Source organism: Spermophilus citellus (assembly GCF_964194105.1).
Source record: "Spermophilus citellus genome assembly, chromosome: 5".
NCBI classification, from domain to species: domain Eukaryota; kingdom Metazoa; phylum Chordata; class Mammalia; order Rodentia; family Sciuridae; genus Spermophilus; species Spermophilus citellus.
In genome coordinates, this window is record NC_138186.1 from 118,855,470 (window position 1) to 118,882,607 (window position 27,138).

The 27,138-nt window shown below is 35.1% G+C and overlaps 1 protein-coding gene across 3 annotated transcripts in view; it reads left to right on the forward strand.

Annotated features, from left to right (window-relative positions):
• LOC308648772 (uncharacterized protein) overlaps positions 1-27,138 on the forward strand; it is a gene marked incomplete at its 5' end in the record, with an annotated part of 108,944 nt that overhangs the window by 12,010 nt on the left and 69,796 nt on the right. Inside the window, one exon of one of the 3 annotated variants that reach the window (XM_081293767.1) lies at positions 7,994-8,989. The exons of the other annotated variants lie outside the window; for them this stretch is intronic. Coding sequence (XP_081149893.1) covers positions 7,994-8,059 — 66 coding nt within the window. The 3' untranslated portion in view covers positions 8,060-8,989. Of the gene's footprint in view, positions 1-7,993; positions 8,990-27,138 lie in introns of those variants that run through there. 3 annotated transcript variants of the gene reach the window in all.

Sequence of the window (27,138 nt, forward strand, 5' to 3'; positions counted from 1 at the left end):
AGCTCAACTGTTTTTTCATCTCTCATATTAAAAATGCATTTTATTACTTCTAAGCATTTTGTATTATTAGCTTTTTATTAACTTAGTAGTATTTCTAAAGTCCTGTGTTAGATGCTGTGGGTGATTTTTTTTTTAAAGGAAAAAAAAAACATGGCTCTGGTCTCAAGCATTATGTAATTGACCAATAAGTTGTAAGTTTCTCAACATTATGAATCATATTTCGCATTTTTTCCTTGCATAGTACCAGACATATTGTGGTTGGTACTACAAAAACAATCGTTCCCTGCCCTCTGCATTTTACTATTTGGTAAGCAAATAGTGTCCATCTAGCCACTTCTGAATGACACAAATAAAACATGCAACTATCTTAGGCAGACAGTGATATTCTGAAGCCATCAGTAACAGCAATTTTCAGCTTGTTGAAGGTGGAGGTTCTTTGGGTAAAGGCCAGCCTGTCAGGAAATAACATGCCACCCTGTTCTTTCAAGATTATAAAAAACCTTTCTATATCTGTTTTTACACTTAAAAAAAGTTGTAGAAATCACCCAATGGTCTCACCAGATGTTTTCAAATCAGAACTGGGGCAATTGAGTTGTAATTTATTTTCACAAATTCACAAGAGCAGGAGCTGAGATTTTTCTTGCCTGAATTAGCAGGTGATTTCATTCTCCATTCATGTTTAGCAGAGAAAATCTAGCCTCACGATGAAAATTGCCAAATCTGAAAAGTGGAACAAAGATTTAGTCTTATGAATGAAGGGAAACAATACTCGTTTTTATTAAGCATCTGCTTATTTCAGCATTAGAACTATTTTTACACTGAAAGGTCATAGAGAAAGGAGGATCCCCATTCTAACCTGTGCCTCTATACTAAGCATATCCAAAAGTTTTTAATTGATTACAAATTACTTAATTTGGCATTTGGCTTATAGTCTTCCTTCTTTACTTTAATTCCTACACTCATCCTGAGTGAATTCATCACCAAGTAGACATCTAATGCTGCTGGGAAGGAGATGTTATACCATGTGATGTATTAGTGTCTACTATCTGAACCTTATACCCTGTAAGCCAAAGTATTGTGTCATAAATTCTCCCTTGTATTCCCCAAATTAGAAGTTCTGTGACGTGCTCATCTCCAGTGATCTCTGCTTCCCTTCATTCACTTACTTCTATTACCACACTCTAGATCTTGTCATACATCCAGTCTGTTTCACCTATAGCTTCATAAATACAAATTTCAGTTGTTTGGCCAGAATTTTCATCCTACTCTATCAATGTTTTCCCAGTACAACCATACTTAGAACACTCCAGTGTTCTTCCCTACTCTTTGTCACTCTGTCACCTTTCTCTGACTTCTCTGACTTGGAACCTACAGTCTATAGACATCTCTTTTTCTCTATAATAACCTTCACCTGTTTTCACTTCCTTTTGTCTCCTGCTGTGAGCTATATTAAATAATGTTACTACTTTCTTGCAGGGAGCCACAACCATCTTCCCATGTTGTTCTTCTAGCACACTTGCCTAACAAAACACCAAATCCAACTGCATGCTTGCACCCAGATTGTTCATTGTACCCAGATAGAAAAAAGACTGAAGTGCAGATTGGCTTTTTAAAACTATAAATTCAGGATCACAAACTTCAGCTAGATTCCTCTCTCTCCATGCTGTTGGAGGGCAGTGTTACATCTTGTAATGTATTACTCTCTACCATCCCCATTTCATATGCTATATGCATAAGTGTAGTGTTATTATGTAGTGTAATTCTCCTTTGTGTACCCTAATTTTTTTTTCCTGCTTTCTTTTATTTATTTATTTATTTATTTATATGTGGTGCTGAGGATCGAACCCAGGGCCTCACGTGTGCTAGGTGAGTTCTCTACCACTGAGCCACAACCCAGCCCATTCATTTTTTTTTTGCCAATATTTATTGTCTATATTTTTTATTAGTTGCTCAAGACAATACAATGATCTTGACATATCATACATTTGATTCAAATAGGGTATGAATTCTCATTTTTCCACGTGTACAAATTGCAGGATCACATTGGTTATACATCCATATACATACATACAGCAATCCTAGTGTCAGTTGTATTCTGCTGTCCTCCCTATCCCCCCTCCCCTCCCATCACTATTCTCTACCCATTTTACTGTGACACTTATCTCTTTTTTTTCTTCTTCTCTTCCCCCCTCATACCATTGTATATATATTTTGTGAACCCATAAGGGTCTCCTTCCATCTTCCGTGCAATTCCCCTTCTCCCTCCCTTTCCCTCCCACCTTTTTTCCTTGTTTCATGGTAATCTTCTTCTGATGCTCTTCCTTCCTACTGTTTTGAGTCTCCTCCCTTATATCAGAGAAGACATTCTGCATTTGTTTTTTAGGGATTGGCTAACTTCGCTTAGCATAATCTGCTCCAGTGCCATCCATTTCCCTGCAAATGCCCTAAATTAATTAAATAGTCTGAATCATTTAGAATATCATTTCTCCCCTCCCTCCATCAAGTTAGCTTTTGTGCTTATTTTCCTGTCGTTGGGGATCTAATTCATCTGATAAGATACATTTCTAATATTTTTTAAGTTCAGTCAAATATCCAGATGTGAGATGAAATGACAATTGAAGACAATCAGTCTTACAGATAGTGACGAATGTAGAGAGACTTTATAAATTCAGGTAGTCTCTAGTTGTAATTTAGTACCAGGGATCTTAAGCTGAGGTCCCTTTAGTCCCATTCTTATTTTTCCCAACTTCCTAAAAACACACTCTTCTCTTTTTTCCTATAGTAGCAGGGAAAGCTGTGCTGCCTAGGTGAAGATTAGTGATCTGTACTGTTTGTATGTTTAGGTCATTTATTAAATGGCAGCATAGCATAATTGTTGAGGTTGGGCTCTGAAGCCCAATTTCCCTACTTACCTGCTTGTGTGACTTTGGGTAAGCTACTTTCTGTGCCTCATTTGTCTTATCTGTGTAATATAAAGATGATAATACTAGTACTTTCCTCACCATGCTATTGTGAGAATTGAATTACACATTTTGAATGAGTTAATACCTTAGTCTGGTAAGCACTCAATAACTATAAGCTATTATTCATAATTTAGAAGCAACCTCTCTATTTTCTAAAATATGCCTATTCATTAATAAGAAGAGTAATGATGAAAGCTAGGAACTATTATTTCCATTGATATAAAAAGTAGACTCTTAGAATTGCAAAAGATCCAAGAAATTATTTATACCATTGAGTCTTAATCAGTAATATGTATCACAATCATTTATGAGGTGTTGTCAAGATATAGTTCCCCAGGCCCCCACTTCTTACATCTATTAAGTCAGAAATGTCCACAGGCAAGCCCATTGTAGCCTTTCTGCTAAAACCCACTGTTAAGGCTTTAGATTTTTTTTTTTTTAAGCAAATTGAGTCTCAAGAGTAAATGACTTGCCTAAGACCCCATAGGGTAAAGCCCCTTAAGGGATCCAAGTCACTTACCTCCTTGGTGAGTGATCTTTCTATTCTTTCATGTTGCTTGCCCAATATATTAACTTTTAAACTAATATAGGAGTTTATCCTTCTTTTAGTAATATCAGGAAGTATAATAAGTGATTTAAAACTGTATTTTAACAACATTTAATTCAAAATAACAAAATTTATTTTACAAGTCATGCTGAGGACTATTGCACATTTACAATAGGATTTTAAATGAATTTTCCTGTGCTTTTCATGTGGACATTAGTCTTTGCCATAATGCTTGCTGCTAATTAGTGCAAGAAAACACTGTGTGTGGCAAAAGAGCTGCTCAGTCCAACTCTCAGACTGACAGGCAAACAAATGTTTTATAGAGTAAGGTAACTGTAGCTGTTTTGTAGCTTGAGAGCTTTCAAAAATAAAATATTCACTTCTTCTAATTAGGTGGAGTTTTTTTAACCTTTGTGAAATATTCTTAGAAGTTTCTAGTCTATGAATAGTTAATGCAGAAAAATTAATGGTGATTAGGTACAATGTTCTTATTGCTGCTTTACCAATTGGTAGATCAAAAGACTAAAAACTAGAGCAAAAAAAAAGAAAAAAGTTAAAAGAGTTTTTATATTTGTAATTGGGTGCTATGATATTATCTCTTTAAAATATGTTTTTCTGTATAAGCTAAAGAAATAAAATACATTAGAATTTGTATGTGCACTTGTTCAAATGTGTGAAGCGAATTAGGTGACAGGGCAAAAGCAAGAAAATGGAATTCAAATTACATCCACATCTCAGAGCAGGTTCTATTTAATTTCTCCATATTTGCTATTATAAATATTTTATTTTCATGTATGAGTTTCTTGCTAGAGATGATAAGTGGCTGCCAACCTAACTTCTAATTCTTAGACACACATTTTACCAACAAACCCACTCACTTTAGTATATGCTATGTACAGGGCCCCCAAAATTCTACCATCCCAGATCTCCTTTAGCTGTTATTCAAGTAGTATTATTTCTTTTGTGTTTCTACCTGATGCTTCATCTTGGGTTCAGTCTTTGGATCTTTTTACTCGAAGCTTGTGTTTGGCTTCCTGACATTTAAATCTCTGCTCAACCTGATTGTCTTTGATTTAGATTCACTTCTTCATAGCTTAGAACCCACTGATTACAGCAGTTCAGAAATCCCTGGCACAACCACTGACTGACTACCTCAAAAGGAAAGACCTGTCCCAAATACAAGCCCTGTATTATATACATCCATTTATTCATCTGCCCCACAGATTTTGCTCATCATCTACTGTGTATAAGGCACTGTAGAAGATTTTTGCAGATAAGAGTAACTATAGAAAACTCCTTAAGGTCCTTAAAATCTATAGGACAAATAATATCATGATAATTTAAGATAATGTGTTCAATTATTATGAAGTTATATATACAAACAGGGGAGTAATAAAAGCTTCTAATAGAAAGATTCTTAACCAGGAAGTTAAGGAGCATGAGGTGTGAGGGGGCATTATCAATAAGAACCCGGATTACTGGGTTATAGATTGAAAAAGACTAAGAACACTGACAGATGGCAACTTAACTAGACTTTGAAGTCAGGGTAGAGGAGACACCATGGAACAAATATAGTCCAAAAAATGGAACCAGTACGGTCACAAAAAGCTTACATTGTGTTAAACCTTATTTGTCCAGACTAATTGACAGTGTGAGGAGTGAGAGCAAACCTAGGAAAATTGAATTAGAACCAGGTCATGGAAGGTTTTGAATACTGAAGAGTTTAGAGTTGGGAAGCTTGTATTGGGGAATCCAGATATTATGAGAAGGAAATGATGATTGAGTTGATTGAGTGGTATACAGGAGGGATTTGGTGGTGGGGAGAAAGGCAGGCAGAGACTGAAGACTATTTTATACAAAGTAGTGAGGGCCAAGAGGTGAAGACTTGATTCATTTCTAAGTATCTGATATGTGTGAGGCACTGTGTTGGTGCTGAGGACACAATGAGGACTTGGTTCTTGCCATGAGGGAGTTTTCAGTGTAGTGAGAGACATTACTATCTTAAAGGCTTTAAGAGGTGTGTTTATGCAAAATTTTAGTACTCCACTTCTGACCTTGGCCTGGGTGGTAGGGGATTAAGTCCTTATTTTATAATGACATGTATTCCCTACCCTCTGAAATTACTTTTATATTTTTGAATTGGCTAAGGCAAAATTATCCCAACTACTTACATATAAATAAAAGTAATTTATTATTCAAAATGAGTTAAGATAATAATACTGCACCAGACAGCCAAAGAAGAAAATGTCATATCTTAAAGAGATAACTGAAGATCATGTGGAGAGCAAACTGGAGATGTTTTTTTAAGGGCAAGAAAACCAGTTAGGAGGCTGTTGTAGTAATCCACCTATTTGATTGTGAGTACCTCAACTAAGACAGTATGAAAAGAAAAGGAGTCCTTTGTGACTACTTTTACCATAATTCTTTGTATCATTCCTCAGGTACAAATAGGGGATGGATAGGTGACTCTGGCTTGGATTTAAACAGAGAGTGTCAAAAACCTAAGAAACACTCAATTTACTTCTTCAGACTTAGAAGTAATGCTCTTACAGTCAAGTAGTCTCTTTTCTGGGCGATTTCTTACTTGGAGCATGGTTCTGCAACCTTAACCTTGACCTGATTCTGTGAGCTACCTGATAAATTCTTGGTTTTGCTATAGTTGACCCAAATTGGTTCCTAGGACTTTTGGTCAAAACCCCCATCAACACTGTAAATGATATTTAAGAATGGACTTATGGAAAATGTTTGACAGTTTGAAATATGGAACTAGAAATGTGGTTTTCAAGGTGTGGTCACTGATGCAAGATCAGTATCACCTGACAACTTGGTAGAATTGCAGATTCTCAGGACCTAACCCAAACTTTTGGAATATAAATCTCTAGGAGTGGGGACCTAGCAATCTGAATATTAACAAGCATTGATGCTGCTAACTTAAGACTGGAACCTCTATAACTATGGGCCAAAATAAACCTCTTAACTTTGTATGTTAATTGTGTCAGGTTTTTAATTATAGTGATGGAAAGCTAAGACAATAGATCAGAGAATTAACCTCTAAAAAGTAGGACACTTCTGGGAATGGAAAGAAGGGAATTTGATTTGATTTGATATAGTAAATTAAAATACTAGATATCTAGTTAAAGTTTAATTTTAGATAAAGAGTGAATACTTTTTTAGTATTAAGTATGTCTCTCTCATGCAATATTTGGTACATTTCGTGTTTTATCTTAAATAAATTGACTATTGACTATTTCTATGAAATGATATTTGGTATATACTTATACAGTATTCCTTGATTATTTGAAGTTCCAATTTAACTGGGTATCCTGTATTTTATCTGAAAACCCTACTTTGGATAGTTTTAAAAATAAATCCATGGGCTGGGGATGTGGCTCAAGCGGTAACGCGCTCGCCTGGCATGTGCGGGGCGTTGGGTTCTATCCTCAACACCACATAAAAATAAAGATGTTGTGTCCACCGAAAACTGAAAAATAAATATTAAAAAATATTCTCTCCCCCCCCTTATAAATCAATCAATCAATCAATCAATCCATGGTGAAATAATCTGAAAAGGAATACAAGAGTATACTGGGGGATTTAGTCCTGGAAAAAAAAAATTGGAACAGCTGTTCTGGATGCCGAGTTGTAGTGGATACCCAGTTAAAAACAGGCAGCATGATTTTTTTTTCCCTTGGATTAAATCAGCAGTAATGTTTCACTTGTTGGAAGAAGTAATAGAGATTTCTATTACAGGGACCCTTTTATTTGACTTCAGGAGAGCCGTGGGCAGGAGATTCAGGCATAATTGAAATGATTAGGGTCCAGGCTGTTCAGGAAGGCAGTTGAAATCAGAAAGCTAATTGGCAAAGACTTGAGAGTCTAGCAGTCACAACGAGTCAGAGAAGTGAAAGTTCACAAACAAACTAATAATTTATAGCCTTAGAGGGATAGTTCTATATAATAATGGGGTTAAAATCTTATTTCATATTATAGAACTAGAGCTAAATTAAAAGTAACAGCTCTGGAGATAAGGATCTGGTTTTGAATTCTGGTTGTGTGATCTTGGTCAATTAATTTAACTTCCTTCTGCCTTAGCTTTTATTTGTAAAATAGGACTAATATTCTTACTTCATAGGTTTATTGTTCGGAGTAAATGAAACAAGCCTTGTGAAATAACTAGTACAATATGTTTGTCGGATAGTAAGCCCTCAAATATTTGCGCTTTTTTTAAACTATTTTAAATATCACTTAAATATATCTATAATCAATAAATATAAGAGACTTAGAGAATGTTATTTTAAAGAAAAATGGTGTGGTATACATTGTGAATTTCCTCCTTAGATAGAAAATGTTGTTTGGTAAATACATACACAATTATCTACTTGTCAAAGTTGAAACCCATGCATCCTTTATCATTTAAGGTTGTTTTCTTAACTCTTTAAGAAAATAATTATGCTCAAGCCATATCTGTCTCATTTGCCCCTAGGTGACCATGCTTTGGGATTTTCATAGTTTGAATAATTCCTATGGGCTCTGCCACCCACCAAGTTAAAGAAGACAAGATTCCTCCCAGGGGGTTGTATTGTGGGAATGTGAGCAGCTTGTTTTAATGAGATCTGTGTCTTTCTCTGGTCTCCTGTTAGGAGCTGTGGTGGTGGTTATATTGTTTTTGATTGTTGTTTCTTATATCTTTCTCAGATTTTTAAAGTTATTTACATATAAAGAAATGTTTTTGAAAAATAAATGTTTTATGGGGACATTTTGCTTATACAAAGAAGAATTAAAGCTATTTTAAAGTAATTACTTGTGTTATGTTTTCTCTTGCAAAGTAAATGTAAGCATTAATTGATGTTATCTAAAAAGATGAAGACTAAGAAAATGACTTTGCTCTTAATATTTTAAAATAAGGTAGTATTATTGTGTTTGAACAGAGCCTTCTAAGGAATTACTATAGTTTCATACACAATCAACTGAAACGCATTCTTTATCTTTAAAAGGAAGCAGAATAGGATCATTGAGTAAATCGCATGTGTTCACAGTCTTGTCTGGTGTAATCATATACTACACAAACACATTATTCTGTAGTCAGGAGGGTAAAGGGACATTTGAAACAGGACTTGCCCTTGAGGAGACCTTTCTCTTGTTTAAAGAATAGACCACACAGTAGAAGATAACAGAAAATATCTTCCATGCCTTCCCCAACCTTTTTACTTTCCTATTCGCCTTTGTTCTCTAAGGACATCTGCTGTAATGATTATTCTGTATAACTCATAGGTACATAGCAGAAGGCATATCATATTTCATTTATTATTTTGTCTACTGCAATTATTGCTCTCTTTTATGTCATGACATTGTGGGTTTTTCAAATATTTTGTTTGTAAAAGATATGAAAGTATGTTATAGAAAATTTATTAGGGACTAAAAAGCTAAAGAGTAAATGCTTTAACTCTGAATTTCATAAAATTATGCCTTAAAAAGCCTAATAGACCTCTATGAAGTTACATTTTCAAGAGATAACTGTACTAAAAAGATGCTTTTTTAAAAAATGAATTTAATTTTTTGTATTAATCATAATAAAGTACTTGAAAATAAAATGGAAATATATAAAAATGATTAGTGTTCAGTTTATTTAAAAAATCGATGAGAATATATATTTTTCTTGTATGCTTTTGAAAATGCTAATCACCAGTTAAATCACTTAATGTTAGTTAAGATTAAAGCAAAATAGAATCTAAATCTCTTCAGAGACTTACGAAGATCTTTCATTTGTCCCCAATTTAGTAAGACGTTCTCCTTCAGTTTAGTTTTATTTTGTTGTATAATGATTTTTTTAAAAATGTCACACCTAGGCATTTGAAAGACATTCTTAATTCTGAGCAACAATGATGAAAGGTTTTGGAAAATCCAAAAGATGCATTGTTTTAAATGTTCTCTATATTGATAGCTTGTTTGCTATCTGTTATGGGTTCAATTAAAAATTCAAATTTTTACTTCTTATTAGGGGTTCTTACATTGCCACCCAATTTTGTCCTAGGTTGATTCTTTGGGGACTTTTGAAATTCATATATAAAGGGTTTTTAAACCATTTTATTATTATGGAAATTTTCAAACATATACAAAAGTGAAACAAATAGTATGTTTAGATCCCCCAAGCAATGTTTGAGCTTTTCATGAGGTTAGTACCTAACTACTGATTCTTTTTTTTTTTTTAATATTTTTTTCTTAAGAGAGTGAGAGAGGAGAGAGAGAGAGAGAGAATTTTTAATATTTATTTTTAGTTCTCGGCGGACACAACATCTTTGTTGGCATGTGGTGCTGAGGATCGAACCCTGGCCGCACGCATGCCAGGCGAGCGCGCTACCGCTTGAGCCACATCCCCAGCCCTAACTACTGATTCTTTATGCAGATGTTCCAGAACTCAAGAAATGCTTGTTGCGGGCTGGGGATGTGGCTCAAGCGGTAGCGCGCTCGCCTGGCATGCGTGTGGCCCAGGTTCGATCCTCAGCACCACATACAGACAAAGATGTTGTGTCCGCCAAATACTAAAAAATAAATATTAAAATTCTCTCTCTCTCTCCCTCTCTCTCACTCTTTCTTTAAAAAAAAAAAAAAAAGAAATGCTTGTTGCTTAATGCACACTTGAAAGAATTTGGGTAAGTCAAAAATTTTTAAATAGCCTACCATTTCCCATCCTATGACAAGTTGTATTTCAAACATATCATAGAAAACCTTGTTGGTGGTCAGCCTATTTTTGGACCTACAAACATGTTTCTCATAGAAAGGATGTTAAAATGACTGTTAGCTTTTTGAACCAGCTCTTAGTAACTTATCCAATTCATCACAGTAAAGACAATCTACTCACCATTTTTCACATTATTTCAATGAGAAAATGCCTCATTTGCAACTAAAATACTAGGGATAGTAACATCCATCTTCCCCTCTACCTAGAATGGGGACGAGGAATTGGGGAGTTAAGCCCTCCTGCAACAGGCATCATGTCTGATGATGGGCCCTTATTTTTCCCATCAAAAGTAGCAAGAACTTACAAAAGGCAGTGAGGAGAAAGAAATGTCCTCTGTATATATCATTCTGAAATTTTCCTCTGATGAGAGGTATTGTGGACTCAAGATCTCCTGTAACAGGGATCATGTCTGTGAGGGTCCTTAGCTCTCTTAGGAAAAGAAGCAGGAACTTAAGACAGTGGGAAGTGTGGGGGGATGGTAGTGAACTCTGTATGGACCATTCTGAAATTAATTATCACTTCCTTTGCTAGTGAAGTTTGTTTTTGTGCTTTAAAAGTTCAGTTCTTAAATAAAGGAACAAAAAGGAAGCCTTCTTTTATAAAATAAGTATGATGTATTTAAGTTTATAATTGTAATACAGATGTTTTAAAAAGTGGGCTTCTAATTAATTTTTTCCTTGAGTAAGCTTCTGACATAGGGGAAAAATCATATTCACTGGCTAAGTAAGACATGCTTAAGACGACATGAAAACTGTAAAACAAAATTGAAATATAAACATAGGTACTAAATTTCTAATAAGCTAAAATCAGGTCATTGGAATAATAATGCTTATAAAGAAACTGTTTAAGCAGTACGACCATTTAGAGTGTCAGAATGACAGATGGAGAAAGATGAGCTGCACTGCTTGTGGCACGTCAAGCTATGCTTTCACTCTTCCAATTTGTCCTTAAATTCCCATTCTTCCAAAATCCTTTCCTAAGCAAGACGTTTGAGACACAAAATTGTGTTAATGAATTTCCCCATCATTTGGGACACGTACGTAAAATACAAAGATCTGTATAACACACAAGTTCTATGGATAGAGCAAAAGGGGAAAGATTCAGAAAAAATAGATGAAAACAAGATCGTTCAGAATTAAGAACCCTAAATATTACAATGTTCTGTGATCCTTAGGAAGTCACTGAAAACCTCCCAAGATAATCTGTAAAATGAATTTGATTGAAATAAGTCAGCCCTGTTCCTTTTATCTCGGAAAAAAGTTCCATACAGTGAATAGTCATACTAGACCCTGTACGGTTTCAAAAGCTAGTGTGGCATGATATTTTCCTGTCAACTAATATAGGCTCCAATCTTACATGACCTCTAGAGACTGCATATGCTTGTGAGAGACTTAACAGCAGGCTCCCAAAGCTAGCTCATTTTCCAGAGGGAATCATGTCAGTACTCTTATATCCAAAGAGAATCAGGCATAATTTTGTGAGTCAATGAAACTTCCTGCAGCATGGTATACAACTTTGCCATAGATCCACACTCCCATTAGATAAAGAGCAGACAACAGTGTATCAATTTCCATGCTAACTGGTATTTTACATGTGTTACTATATTCATCCTCACAATAACTTGAAGAGGTGGGAATGTTGTCTCCGTTTTACAGATGAGGAAATTTCCCAAGAACTAGTTAGCAATGGAGCTAGTGAATGGTGAAACTGGACTTAAACCTGCTATGAGGAGAATGAAACAATGGATCTATTAATTGAAGCCACCCACCAGAGTAGCTAAAGGAAGGAAACCACAAAGCTATTATTGTAGTTAGCTTTACACTCACCAGCTCCTCTGCCTGTGGGACCTGGCTTTTGCAGCAACCAGAGCTAGCTCATGACCTCAAGACCCCCCACACACATCCTAAATCCAGGGGAAACGTTCCATTCTCCCCTTTCCATACCTATCCAGCTCTTCTAAAGTCTCAGGTGAATGTTCTGGAACTTTGATAAGGTTCCTGCAGCCAAGATATACCCAGTGTGTTAGTCATCTTTTAGTTAGTTACTGTGAAAAATATCTGAAATAATCATCTTAAAAAGAGAAAAGTTTTATTTTGGCTAACAGTTTCCGAGGTTTCAGTCCAAGGTTGCTTGGCTCCATTGCCTTAGGGCTTGTGATCAGGCACCAAGTGTAGCACATGGTGGGTGGAGCAAGTTGTTCACCTCTTGCTGACCCCAAAGCAAGGAAGATACCAGTCCCACAGTCCTTTTGAGGAAGTGTGCTAAAACCTCCCATTAGGCCCCACCTACTAAAGTCTCTACCACCTTTCAATAGTATCATGGGCTAGAAACCAAGCCTTTAATACACAGGCCATTTGGGGATAAACTGTAGCACCCAACCACCTCTGACCCAGAGAGGCAACTCCTGAGCTTCCTATTAAGAATTCTGCCATTTTGGTAGAACTGTTCACACCCAAATCCCCTCCTGTTGCTACTGGTGATGCTTAGAGTGCCAGAGGACAAGTTCCCTGCCAACTAGAAGGGAAGAACCTGCCTCAAGATAACTTCATAGTAATGAAAGTAAAATCCTGAGAAACTAGAGATCTCCAGTGATTGTTCAGAGGAAATGGCATATATAGTTTCTTCTGCATCATTAACTTCAAACATTGCTACTTCTAGATCTTTGAATTCCTAACAGATGAAGAAGTATGCAAATTTAAGATATCAGGCTCAGAAATTATCCAAAATAGCTTAAGATAGTTCTCAAAGTATATTCCTGGAACCAGCAGCATTAACTTCACCTGAGAATTTGTTAAAAATGAAAATTCTTAGATACCATGATAGTCCTACTGAACCAGAAGTGGGTCCAGGAATCTGTATGTTTAACAAGCCCTATAGGTCATTGTGGTATCCACTGAAGTTTGAAAACCACTAGCCTGGGAATATGAAAGATGATCTTACGTTTCTCACATTAAACCTGCAACATAACACCCTAGAGATAGGCAGCTCTCCCAAACATACTATTGCTTAAATGTTCACATTTTTCCTTGAAAACCTCTAGGAAAATGGTAGACCCATAACAGATGATCAGTAAAGATTGAATTGAAGCAATTAAAAAAATTCATTGTTTATGATAAGGAAATTAGAAGTAACTAAAATGTCTTTTATAGGGATTTGGGGATTAGGGATATAGCTCAGTGGTAGTGTTTTCCTAGCATGTGGGAGGCCTTGGGTCAGTCCCAGCACTGCAAATAATAATAATAGTAATTGTAAGGATTTAGTTAAAAACAAATTCCATAGCACTGACCAACATTGTGTTCACTGAATCCTCATTGTCAGAGTTTATTTGATGTTTTGATTCAAGTCCCAAAGTACAATGCAGCCATTAACAAAGATGTTTTCCAATAGTATTCCATCTCCTACATACTTACCCAAAAACCTGAAAGTCAATATTTATAGCTACTTTATTCATAATCAAAAAACACTAGGAACAACGCTGTTGCCCTTCAACTGATGAATGTATCAACATTATACAATCTATATCCATAAAACAGTAATACTGAGCAATAAAAAGAACCAGACGACCAACATATGGAACATCATGGATAAATTGCAAGTGTGCTAGGCTAAGTGAAAGAAGCCAGACTTTTCAGGCAAATGTATGATTCCACTTACATAGCTTTGTGGGAAAAGCGAAACTAGAACACAGATGAATGATTGCTGCAGAAGGGGTAAGTGCCTTTAACTAAAATTAGACACAAATTTTTGTGGGTAATGGAAGTGTTTTATTTCTTGATTGTGGTGGTGGTGGTTTCATGACTATGCATTTATCAAAACTCATGGGACTATCAAAATTCATGCTAAAAAGTAAGCAAAAAATTTTGCATTTGTACTAATTTTGCTATTTATACTTTTTAAAAAAGTCTACCAAACATTTTTGAAAATTGTTATCCCTCAATACATGGTATGGTATACTTAATAAATTTTAAATGAAAAAGAAAGTAACAAAACAATATATGTTTTTCACAAATTTTATGGATGTATAAATGTTTATGTGTGTCTATGGGTTAAATAAATGCCTAGAACACGTTTTGAAAGAATGTACTTCAAAATCATAATGGCAGTTACATTTAAGGAGGGGGCTAGAATTTGGGGAAATGCTTTTAAGGAGATCTTAGTTTTTGTTTAGAAGAATATATTTATGTATTTTATGATTAAGAAATAAACAACATTTCAGAGAGTAGAAGGGTGAACATTGAAAGTATCAACAGTAGGAGAACCTAAAAATGGTTGTACGGGATTGTAAAAGCACCCATGAAGCAGAACGACAACAGAGTTCTCAAACACAAGGGAGAGGCAAACCCAGGCTGTTTTCTTCAAGAGTCGGACAAGCACAACTCAAGAGAAGTTATTTGGGCTAAGTGTCCTTGGGTTTTATTATTTATAACTTCAAATTGATATTAATGGTGCAAATAAGGCTTTAGGATTAACTATTTTTAAAAAGTCAATATGACACGCTGTCCACTCTCCTTTCCCACAAAATAAATATGCCCTCTATTATTAGAAGGGAAAGAAATTATAACCTGAGTCACTGAAAGTTTGAGCATAGTTGATGGTAGCAGAATGAAATTTGGAATGTAGCAGTAACCCAGTCATCCTCCAATTATATGTGCAAATGAGGGGCAAGAATTGCTGAGATGATTAGAATCTGTGACTAAAACAAAAAGAGCTTATTTTAGCTACTATTTTTAAAACTTATTCATTAGGAATATCTTGTACCAGAGGCATTATGACCAGAATATGTTTTATAGTTAAATTTCCCTTCTGTAAAAGAGTGAAAAGACAAATTTAGAATAAATAATAAATCATGTAAGTTACAAAATTCTTATTTCAGGAGGTAGAATGGGCTGAAAATATGAATGACCATTTAAAACAGTTTTAGTTAAAATCCAGTCACCCCCACCCCATAATGTTTCATTCATTTATAATGTATTAGTCAAGGGATACAGGTTTCTTTTTGTTATACATTCTTAACCTATTGAAAAAGTTCTTCAGAGGACAAGCCTCCTTCATTCACATGCACAAACCTGTGGCCTTTGTGATCATGAATCAGACTTAATTTGAACACTTTGTATTATTCACCTTCAGCCAATATTTTTTAACTTACCTAGATCTGGAAAAAGTTAAACTTTCCTGAGAATGACTGCATGAACTTTTGCCTGAGAGTGAAAAATTGCATAAAGCCATTGAAAAACAAAACTTGAACCAAGCGAAAAAAAACAGTTCTAAGAATTATAACTGCTTTCCTCTGTTTTTAAGAATGATCAGAATAGAATTTTTAGACCCTTAAATGTTTGCTAGGAACCAATGAGTTAGTTTGGTATTTTGCTTTATTCATACCTCCCCACCACCAAAAAAAAAAAAAAAATAGAGTATATTAAGCCTGGTTGATTTTGAATATGTATAATGATTATTTTTTAACATCTCATTCCCATACATAAGCAATAATTATTTATGGGAACTGGCTTAATTCTCTTAAATAGTAATCCACCACCCCACATGTGCTCACACACACACAGGGAAACACCATTACATTATTTGTTAAAAATGTGTCAGTCATGATTCTTTGAATCATCATGTTGTTAGGTTCAGGAGATTCCTGACTTGGAACACCTGCCTAAAGTCCTATAATAGAAGGATTTTGGATGGTGAGATATTTATAGAAGATTTGTATTCTGGAAAAATATATACACATACAAGTGTAGTTCAGTAATGTTGTAATTTAGGTATGAATTCATTTTTCTCAAATACAAAGGTTTAAGAGAATAAGATATTTTAGAAGAAACAACACACTGTTCAAGTCTTCTAAAACATCAAGATTGCTTTTCTGTTTTCCTGAGTTGCATCAATTAAAAAAACATAAAATGGTAATTGGTCTCCTTATCACTCCATGAGATGCATAAAGGTTTTATGGATTTTTAATTTTGATGTATAGCATATTTATGACACAATTTACATCCATATTGATTTGAGATTATTTTATTAGATGATACCTACCAGCTATGTGTGTGTGTGTGGGGGGGGGGGGAACCACCATTCTTTTTTTTTTTTCTTGGATTAGCAATATACTTTGGAGTTTTTTCACTTTACTTTTTATTTTATTTATATACGACAGCAGAATGCATTACAATTCTTATTACATATATAGAGCACAATTTTTTCATATCTCTAGTTGTATACAAAGTAGATTCACACCAATTCATGTCTTCATACATGTAGTTTGGATAATAATGATCACGTTCCACCACCAAAGGTTTCCATATGAGATTATCATTAGAAAGTTTCTTGGTCTGTTTGTCTATATTCTTTTTTTTGTTTTTTGTACTGCGGATTGAGCCTAAGGCACTTTACCACTGAGCTACATTCCCAGTGGTTTTTTATTTTTTATTTTGATACAGGATATCAATAAGTTGCTGAGGCTTGCCTCAAACTTGTGACCCTCCTCAGCATTCCAAGTTGCTGGGATTACAGGCGTGTGCCACTGCTTCAAGATGTTTTTGAAAACATTTCTAATATTCCCACCTCTTACAGTAAGCATTTTCCCCTCCATGACATTAATTTTCTCCTTAAGGTTTTCACTTCAGCAGTAATCTTAGGGTAAATGGGAAATACACATAATAATAAGCTCATTTAAACTTATAATGCTCTGGTTCTTTTTTGAAGGTAGTCTTGTAAGAAGCAAGGAATTCAAAACAGAACCTTAGTTCTGCAAATGTACAAGGAAGCTATAAATTTGCACTCACTTAGCTATACATTTTGAGGCACATCAACCTTTAGTAGAGGGCATGATTGGCTCGCTCTCAGAAGTAGCATATGCTTAATAAAGATGAAGAGATATTGAGAATTACTTCTTAATATATGTAGATGTTAGAGAACTATTTCAAATGTATCTTGGGTTGAAAAGACCAACCATGGTAAATCTAATCTATTAATTCTCCTAATTCACTGCTTTATACTTTCTCTTTCTCAAGTCATCAATACAACCCCCACCCTTCCATCTTCCTTTTCAGCCCTTGCTTCCTATTTCCCTGGGAAATAAGATAAGAAAAGAGCTTCCACAGACCACCATTCCAACACAAACACTTGCAGTCACCTATCTATGTCTGTGCCTTATTCTCTTTTTTCCTATTCCTGTAAATGAAATGTTCCTAGCTCTATATCCATCCATCTTGTACACTAGTTTCCTGGGCTAGTCAGATTTCCATCACTGTAACAAGATACCTGAGAAAATCAACTTAGAAGAGGAAAGATTTTGTTTGGCTCATGATTTCATTTCAGCAGATAGTTGCTTGGCTCCACAGTTGTGTGCAGCAGAACATCATGGTAGGAGCATGTTGCAGAGTAGAGCTGCTTACTTCATGGTGGTCAGGAAGCCAAGAGACAGGTTGCAAGGAAGGGGTGATACACTCCTTTGGAGGCATGCACTCAGTGACCCAATCCTTGAACTAGGTCCCATCTCCTATAGTTTCCACTACCTCCCAATACTGCTATCAAATTATTTTTTCCCATTTTTTTAAATTGCAGCATTAGAGTTGTGCATAATGGTAGGATTTGTTATTACATATTTGTACACGAACACGTGCCATCAAATTATTAGTCTATCAACAGATTAATCCACTTATGAGGTCAGAGCCCTGATGATCCAATCACTTCCTGAAACCCCATCTCAGAACCTTACTGTATGAGGGATCAAGCCTTTAACACATGAAACTTTGGTGGACATCCCATCATTTCTTGTACTCCAAGATAGTCACTTTCTCCACTTCTTGCATCATATTCCCTCTTCTGTTGGATCATTCCCATTTGAATGAACTACAAACCACCTTGGTAGATACAATTCTCACTTCTATCTGTATTCTTTCAGTAGGCTCCTCATTAGTTTCCTTTCATATTCATATTTCTCCCCCTCCCCCGCCCCCTCCCTTTTCTCCCTCTCCCTCTCATAAACAACAGCCAGAATGCTTCTGTTAAAATCTAGGAAGGTCTTGTTACCTCTCTAGTCAGAACCGTCTGAGGCTTCAAATTTACCAAGAGTAAAAGTGAAGTCCCGGGCCAGGGATATATATATATAGCTCAGCTGGTTGAATGCATAAGGCCCTGGGTTCAATCCCTGACACACACACACAAAAGTGAAATCCCTACTCCTTTGACTCTTCCTGCAGAGTCACACTGCCTTCTTTGTTTTTCCTTGAACACCCAGGCATACTTCCACCACTTGCCCCAGATTTTCACATGGCTTATTCCTTTACTTTTGATCTTCCCTCAGACATCACCTTATCAAGAAGCCTTTCCTGCCCACTCTTCAAAATTTTAGTTTGCAGGCTGAGGGTATAGCTCAGTGGCAAAGAGGTGACCTGGTATGCATGAGGTCCCCAGCACTGGGGGGAAAAATTTTTTTTAACATAAAATTAAAAAATGAAAACAAATTATAACTCTCCCCATCTCTCCTGTTCTGTTCTCCATTATACTTTTCTCCAAGTTGTGAAACACTATACATATTTTTACATGTTAATTGTTTATAGTCTGTCTTCCCCAAATCTCCTACCCCAAGTAAGATCCATGAGTGGTTGGGATTTTTTCCTCCCTTTTTCCCCCTTCCTATATTACTGGTATAATTCTGGAAAATAGTAAGTACTCTATAAATATTTGTTGAAAGAACAATTCTATCTTTATGATAGTGTAACTGGAAAGTGACTCAGGAGCATTAGTCATGCAGATTAAATATGTTTTTATCACCCATTTTGTTTTATAGTCATATGTTAAATACAGTTTAATCTTCAATTGATTCTGTATAGACATTTCTCTGCCCAGAATTTTGACTCTTATATCACTTAAGAGGAATTCACCCTAAAAAAATTATATATGTTAATGTGTTATGAACTTTTATACTTTCATTTGTTCACTATTAAAGTTTTCTAAATTCAACTTAGACATTCGGATATTTATACTTTTTGTGTGTGTGTGATCCCTCCCTAGTCAAAGATGATCTGCTAAAAGTTTCTCCGTATATGTAGCTTTAATTGTATTACAAATTTTTACATTTAAATTTTGATATGTTGTATTTTCATTATTGTTGTTTAAAATATTTTCCTGTGACTTTTCTGGTAACTTATTCTCTGCTCTATGCGTAACTTAAAAAATATGTTGCTTAATTTTGAAATATTTTGGAATTTTATACATATATTTTTATTGATTTCTAATTTAATTGCATTTTATGGTCAGAAATCATATTTTTATAGTTCAAGTACTTTTAAGTTTTTTGAGACTTACTCAGTGGCCTAGCAGATAGTTTTTCTTAGTGAATGTTCCATATTCCCTTAAAAAAAATAAATAAATAATCTGGCATTTGTGGGAAGGAGTGCTCTATATAGTGTCTAGTATTATGAAAGTCTTATGTATCTTTGTTGATTTTTCATCTAGTTATCCTATGAATTCTTTTATCAATCACAGAGGAGTTGAGATCTCTACTCTTGTGAATTTGCCTACATGTCCCTTCAGTTGTGTAAGTTTTTACTTCATGAAGCTCTATTAAATGGATACATACTTAGAATTATTTTTTCTTCCTGATGATCATCTTTTTTGTCATATGAAATTTCCTTTATTTCCGGTAATGTGCTTTAACCTAATGTCTACTTAGCCTATTAATGTAGCCACTTGAGTTTTCTTCTGCTCAGTGTTTGTTTTACATATCTTTTCCTATCCTTTTACTTTTAATCATCTCTCTTTATTTTTAAATTGTATATTGATAGGATACAGTGACATCTCTGCCTTTTAATTGGTGTGCTTAGTCCATTTGTGATTAATGTAATTGCTGATATTGGTTGGGTTTGTCTGCCATCTTTTTTTTTTTTTTTTTAAAGAGGAGAGAGAGAGAGTTTTTAATACTTATTTTTTTTTAGTTCTCGGCGGACACAACATCTTTGTTGGTATGTGGAGCTGAGGATCGAACCCAGGCCGCACGCATGCCAGGCGAGCGCGCTACCGCTTGAGCCACATCCCCAGCCCTTTGTCTGCCATCTTGCTATTCCTTTTCTTTTTATCTCCTCTTTCATTTTTCTTCTTTTTTCCCATCTTTTTTTTTTTTTTTTTTTTTGGTGGTGGTGATAGGGATTCATTTTATCTTCTCAGTTTATTAGCTGTGCTTCTTTAAATTTTTTTAATGGGATAGAGTTTACAACATGGATCTTTAACTTATCACATTCTACCTTCAGTATTGTACCTCATAACAGTATACTTGCATTTCTCCCCTCCTGTCCTTTGTATTATTGTTGTCAGGCATTTTATTTCTATATATATTTTATATACCTACATTATAATTATTTTTGTTTTAAATAATCAATTGTTTTTTATTTATATTTTTTAGTTATAGATGAATAGTATGTCTTTATTTTATTTGTTTGTTTTTATGTAGTGTTAAAGATCAAACCCAGTGCCTCTCATATGCTAGGCAAACACTCTGCCACTAAGCTACTATCCCAGCCCCAATAATCAATTGTCTTTTAAAGAAATTAAGAAATGCCAAAAAGTTTAGTATTTGCCCACATAGATACCATTTACAGTGTTTAATTCCTTATGTATATATATTTTATTTTTTAAGTGATATTTTCTTTAGCCTGAAGAATTTATTTTATGATTTCTTATAATACAGGTCTATTGATGAAAAATTCTCACTTTTGTTTGTTTGAAAGGATCTTTCTTTTGCCTTCATTTTTTAAGGGTTTTTGCTTGTTTCATTTATTTTCTTTTTTAAAAAGTGTATTTACTTGGATAAAGAATTCTAAGTCTTTTTTCTTTCAATACTTGTATCCTTGCTTGCTTTGTTTCTGTTCAAAAATCAACAGTATTTCTTTTTTTTCCTGCACATATATTTTAGTCAGCTTTTTCATTGCTGTGATTAAAAGACCTGACAATAACAATTAGAGAAGGATAAGTTTATGTGGCTCCAGTTTCAGAGGTCTCCATCCATGGATGGCCAACTCCATAGCTGAGTCCAAGATAAGTAAGAACATATGGAGAAAGAGTGTGGCAAAGGAAAACAGCTCAGGACACGTCCTCACTAGGGACAAAATAGAAACTCCAAAGGCACTCATTGACCTACCCACCTCCTCTAGCCACACCCTATTTGCCTATAGTTAACACCCAGTTAATCCCTATCATCAGATTAATGCACTGATTAGGTCACAACTTTCATAAAATAATCATTTCATCTCTGAACATTCTTGCATTATCTCACACGTGAGATCATATTCGAATCATAACAATGTAATATGCATTTTTTTTTCTTTAGCTACTTTTAAGATGTCTCATTATCATTGGATTTCAGCAACTTAACTGTGACATGCTTTGAAGAGGTCCTGTTGATATCCCACTCAGAAATCAATGAGTTTTTGTATGTATGAGTTTATAGTCTTTATCAAATTTGTGAACATTTCAACCACTATTTCCTCAAATATTTTTTCTGCCCCATTCTTTCTCATTTCTTATGAATTGCACATTTGTTGGACCCATTGATGTTTTCCATGGGTCACTGAAGCTTTGGGGGTTTTTTCTTTTGTTTTGTTTCTCCTCTGGGTATAATTTGTATTGTATATTTTGTATAATTTGTTGTATAATTTCCATTGCCCATTTTTCAAGTTCACACATCCACATCTGTAGTGCCTAATTTGCTGTTACTAAACCCATCCAGTGAATTTCTTATTTCAGGTAATTATTTTTCAGCTTTAAAAGTTATATATGGTTCTTTTTGTTGTTCTTTTACTGTCTATTGAGATACCTTATTTGTTTCCACATTTTTCATGTTTTCCATTACATTCTAAATATCAGAGCTGTTTTAAAGTTTTGGTGTGTTTTTTTCCCCCTATTTATTCTACCATCTCTATAATTCTGAATCTGTATTGACTGACTTTATTCTGGTTATGGGTTATGTTTCCTTGCTTCTTTATATGTCTAATAATCTTTTATTGGTGCTGGATATTGTGATTACCACACTGTTGTATGTCTACATTTTCTTATCTTCCTTCTAGGAGTGTTTGGAGTGTTCAGTTCCAGCAAGCAGTTAATTTACTTGAAGATCAGCCCAATCCCTTCAACCTTGTTTTATGCTTCTTTAAGATGATTCTAAACAAAAGACAAAGCTTTTCTTTAAAGGGTCAGATAGTAAGTATGACACTATAGGCACTACAGTCTCTTTTGCACACTTATCCTTCCTTTTCTTCCTTCCCCTTTAAAAGTTTGAAAAACAAACAAACAAAAAATACTTCTTTGTAAGCCATATAAAACTAGGGGTGTGGTTGGATTTGGCCTGTGGGCTGAATTTACCAACCAATGTTTAAAAAATTCTTATTCTAGGGGCTGGGGATGTGGCTCAAGCGGTAGCGCACTCGCCTGGCATGCGTGCGGCCCGGGTTCGATCCTCAGCACCACATACAAAGATGTTGTGTCCACCGATAACTTAAAAAAAATAATATATTAAAAATTCTCTCTCTCCCTCTCTCACTGTCTTTGTTTTAAAAAAAAAATTCTTATTCCAGAGCTATTTTAACTATAGTTTTATAGTATGGCCTTTTAAAGTTCTTATTAAATGCTTTGTCAAGTCATGGACTCTTTAAGACCTGAGCTTTTTCCCTGTGTATAAGACAGCAGATGACCTTGCCACAGTTTGACAGATGTTGACAGAAGATCTGAGACTCCTGAGTAAGATACAAAGAAACATTACTTACAGCACAGCAGTTGACATAGACTTCATCTTCTCATTGGTTCTCCTTTATCCCAAGTCCCCATGGGAACAGTACAGAGTGGGGTCCAGGTGAATATTACTTATATAGTGGGGGGTCTATCACTTCTTAGGAACCCTGAACTTAGGAAACTTCTTATCTTATGAAGTAGCTGCTTGCAGATCTGCCAGACTTCACCCTGGAAAGCCATCCTCTTTTGTTATCCTGTTCAGGAAACAAATCTGCCCTCTGTTCAGGAGGGTGACACTATACCTTCTAAAAGCTATTGGCTATACAAACATCCTTAGAAAGGTAGACTTGGATTAAAACCTGTCATAAGACATTCAGAAATGCCATGGAGAATTATCTCTTAGCATTCACATTTTTAAGACGTTTTCCACTGTTTATAACTCAAATATTTGCCACTGTCTGAAAGTGTTGCTTAAGTCTCAACTCCCAGTACTTCTTTCTCTGAGAGTTATTCTCCCAGAAGTTGTTCTTTGCCTATCTTTATGTAATTGTACTTTATTCATATGCATCTTAGTATTCAGAGATTCAAGATAATCCTCACACGGATCTCCAGAGCTCTGTCTCTTCATTGCTTTCTCCTTTCTGGTATTGTTTCTAAGTTCAGCAAAACTGCTGTGCTTTCCTTGGGTTCTCCCTCTGTGTATAAATCCAGAGTGCCTCCAGGCAGAAATCTGGGGCAGTTGTGGAAATAGACTGAATTGTTTTATTTCTCTCAGGGATCTCAGTCCTACACTGCTTGTTGTTCATCTTCTCAAAATAGTCTTCTATACATTTTTGTCTATTTTTGTCATTTTTTATAGCAAGAAAGCTAGGTGCATTGCCAGTTATTCCATCACTGATTATGTCTCTTTTTTTAGCATTAACTTATTATATGTTTTGGAATTTTGATTTGCACAATCACTTTGATTGGGAGATTCTTTGGTTATCATTTTTTCTTAAGTTCAATGTTTCCATCTTTTCTTATCCCCATTCCATACCCTAGTTCAGAACCTGTTCTTAAAATGGCTTTAGAGGATGCCTGTGTCTTATCTATATTAGGAAACTACCCAATCCAGTACCTGAGTTGGCTTGTGTTTCATCTCAGCTGCTGTTGTGACAGTTTTCTTTGGTCCTTTCGCCTTTCTGAGTTTATAGCTTCCCATAAATACATAGCCCAGGCAGTGTATCTACAGAAGTTTTATTTAGCCTTCTTTCATGGGACTGAGGAGAATCTGGTGAACAACCATAGCTGTTTGCCTAAAACTGAGAGTTTGGGGGGACTTGAGATTGTCATTGCTGAAACAGTGTGAGTCCTGGAAAAACTAGGATGGTTGGTCAAGTTAGTTCTGCCTCAATTTCTGGCTTCCAGTAACAAGGCTGGCTTTGGTCTCCATCTTAGGTAGACCATTTTAACCCGCATATTTCATAAGAAGTAAATTTGCAGTTTCTGCTAGCTGCTTTAAAATCTATAGCTTAATAGGCCGCAGCTCTACCCCTGCTCACAACTTTGCATTTCTATTGTTTCTGGTCCACAATGATATTGTTTTGTTTTTTGAGCCCTACAATGGTCTTTGAGTTTTACCTTTTCTATTTTATCTACTATTACCATGTGTTACAACATGTAGAATGAGTTGAAACATTAATTTATTGTACCATTTTGACTGGGAATTGATTATTTTTCAGTTTGATATTGTCCTGGTTTGGGAAATATTGTAATTTAAAGATCCACCTTATTCAAAAACCCTCCTCATCTTCCCAGTTATTTTGAGGAACACATCATAAAAATTCAGATAAAATATAGTTATTTTCCATATAATGGTTCCATTCTTTCCTCAAGGACATCACAGTTCAGTACTTGAATAAAACAGGGAGAAACGGCATTCCAGCTTCCACTTCATTCTATGTCTTCTGGTTAATGAGAATGGCAGTAGACCCCACTTTACCATCCTCCCACCTCTACTTCTGGCTATTCTCTTTTTGCATTCTTCAATCCTCCTCAAGAGGCAGACAGAGCAAAAGTAAAAGGGGGACTAGGGAGTGTTTTCCAACTTCTGTGAAGATGAGAATCCTTTTTTTAATACAACCATCAGTCTATTTGGAGGGAACATATGGATTTTTAGAACCTTTGTAATAACTTTGAAGCCTTTCCAGAGTTACTAAAGTTGAGCAGAAGGAGCAAGAAAAGTTTTTCTATCCTGGCGCCGTGGTATATTCCTGTAACCCCAGTGACTTGGGAGGCTGAGGCAGGAGGATTGGAAGTTCTAGGCCAGCCTCAGCTACTTAGTGAGGTCCTAAGCAAATTAGTAAAACCCTGCCCCAAAATTTAAAAAAAAAATTCAAAGGTCTGGGGAAGCACCCCTGGATTCAATCCCTGTTACCAAAAAAGAAAAGAATAAAAGTCTTCCTATTTCCTTATCTGTAGGCCACAAATTATGTTCTATCTACATAGATGTAAAGATTATTTTAGATCTTTTTAAAATTGGTACGTCATAATTGTACATAATAGTGGGCTTTGTTGCTACAATATTTGTACATACACATAATTAGGTTAATTTCATTTTCTAGTACCTCCCCTTTGCCTGTTTTCCTCCCTCCCACTAGTTCCTTTCCCTATTCTATAAGTTTCTTTTCTATTTCCATAAGATCCCCACTTTTTTTTCTTTTTTCTCTTTTGTTTCCACATGTGAAAGAAAACATATGACCCTTGACTTTCTGAATCTCAAGTTCCATCAATTTTCCTGTATATAACATAATTTCATTCTTCTTTATGGCTGAATAAAGCTTCATAATATGTGTGTATATGTGTGTGTGTGTATCACATTTTCTTTATCCATTCATCTGTTGATGGATACCGAGGCTGGTTCTATAATTTGGCTATTGTGAATTGTGCTGCTGTAAACATGGGTATGCATGTATCACTGTAGTGTATTGATTTTAATTCTTTTGACTATGTACTGAAGAGTGGCATACCTGGGTTATATGATGGTTCTATTCCTAGTCTTTTGGGGAACTTCCATACTGATTTTCATAGTGGTTGAACTAATTTATAATCACATGAACAGTTTGTTAGATTTGAACATTTTTAAAAATAATGTTCCATCTTTTCCATTTGATGCAAATAACAAGCCAATTAACTGTCTGGCAGACTTGCATTATGATTTGTGGGAAGTATTTTAAAAACTCCTGGATTAAAGTGTGATTGAACATAGGGTTTTAACATTTCAAACCCAAATATCTAAATGTCATACAAACCACAATGCTGTAATAGTACAAAACCAGTGAAGTAGCAAAAATTCTTGCTGGAACAAAGTAGTTCACACTAATCATCTTTACTTTACTTAGAAAAATATAGTTCTTTCTCATCTTTGGTTGTCTATTTTTAATTCAAGTAGTAAAAATCTGTATGTGGCCATTCTCAGCAAGAAACTTTAAAACTGCTGTTGCATGGTATCATCCTATTTAAGAGCCAGTCTGGTTTTTTGTTTTTTGTTTTTTTTTTTACATTTTTTAGTTGCCAATGGATTTTTTGCTTTGTTTATTTATATGTGGTGCTGAGGATCAAATCCAGGGCCTTACACATGCCAGGCAAGTGCTCTATCACTGAGCCACAACCCTAGTCTCAAGAGCCAGTCTGTTTTTAAAAGAAATAAGTATGTGAGTTACCTACTCAATGAAAGAATTAAGCATTTTCTGGGAGGTAATTTAATAAAGAGAAGATTATTCAAGAAATGACTACCTTATTGTTTGCTTCTTTTGTTAAATAAATTATTGTAACACTTCCTTGATGGAGAATCTTAAAATAACTCCATAGGTAGCTATTTTTGTGATTCCTGATGTGGGTTATAAAAATGTTACAAAATGAAATGGAGAGCTATCACTTAGCAGTTGAGAACATACTTTTCTTATTTAACTATGATTAAATACTGCAGGAGCAAAATATGTGCTAAAATTAGACACTGGGGTAGGTCCAATAGCTGTAGAAATTATAATCCTTTAGAAACTGTAGTCTGTTGGTTCAAATCAGGGCACTGCAATGTGCAAATATAAATCACTTATGCCACATTCTTATGAGGCCATTATACCATGGCTAGCTCCATTGCAGTTCTGTAGAATTATCAAACCTAGAAT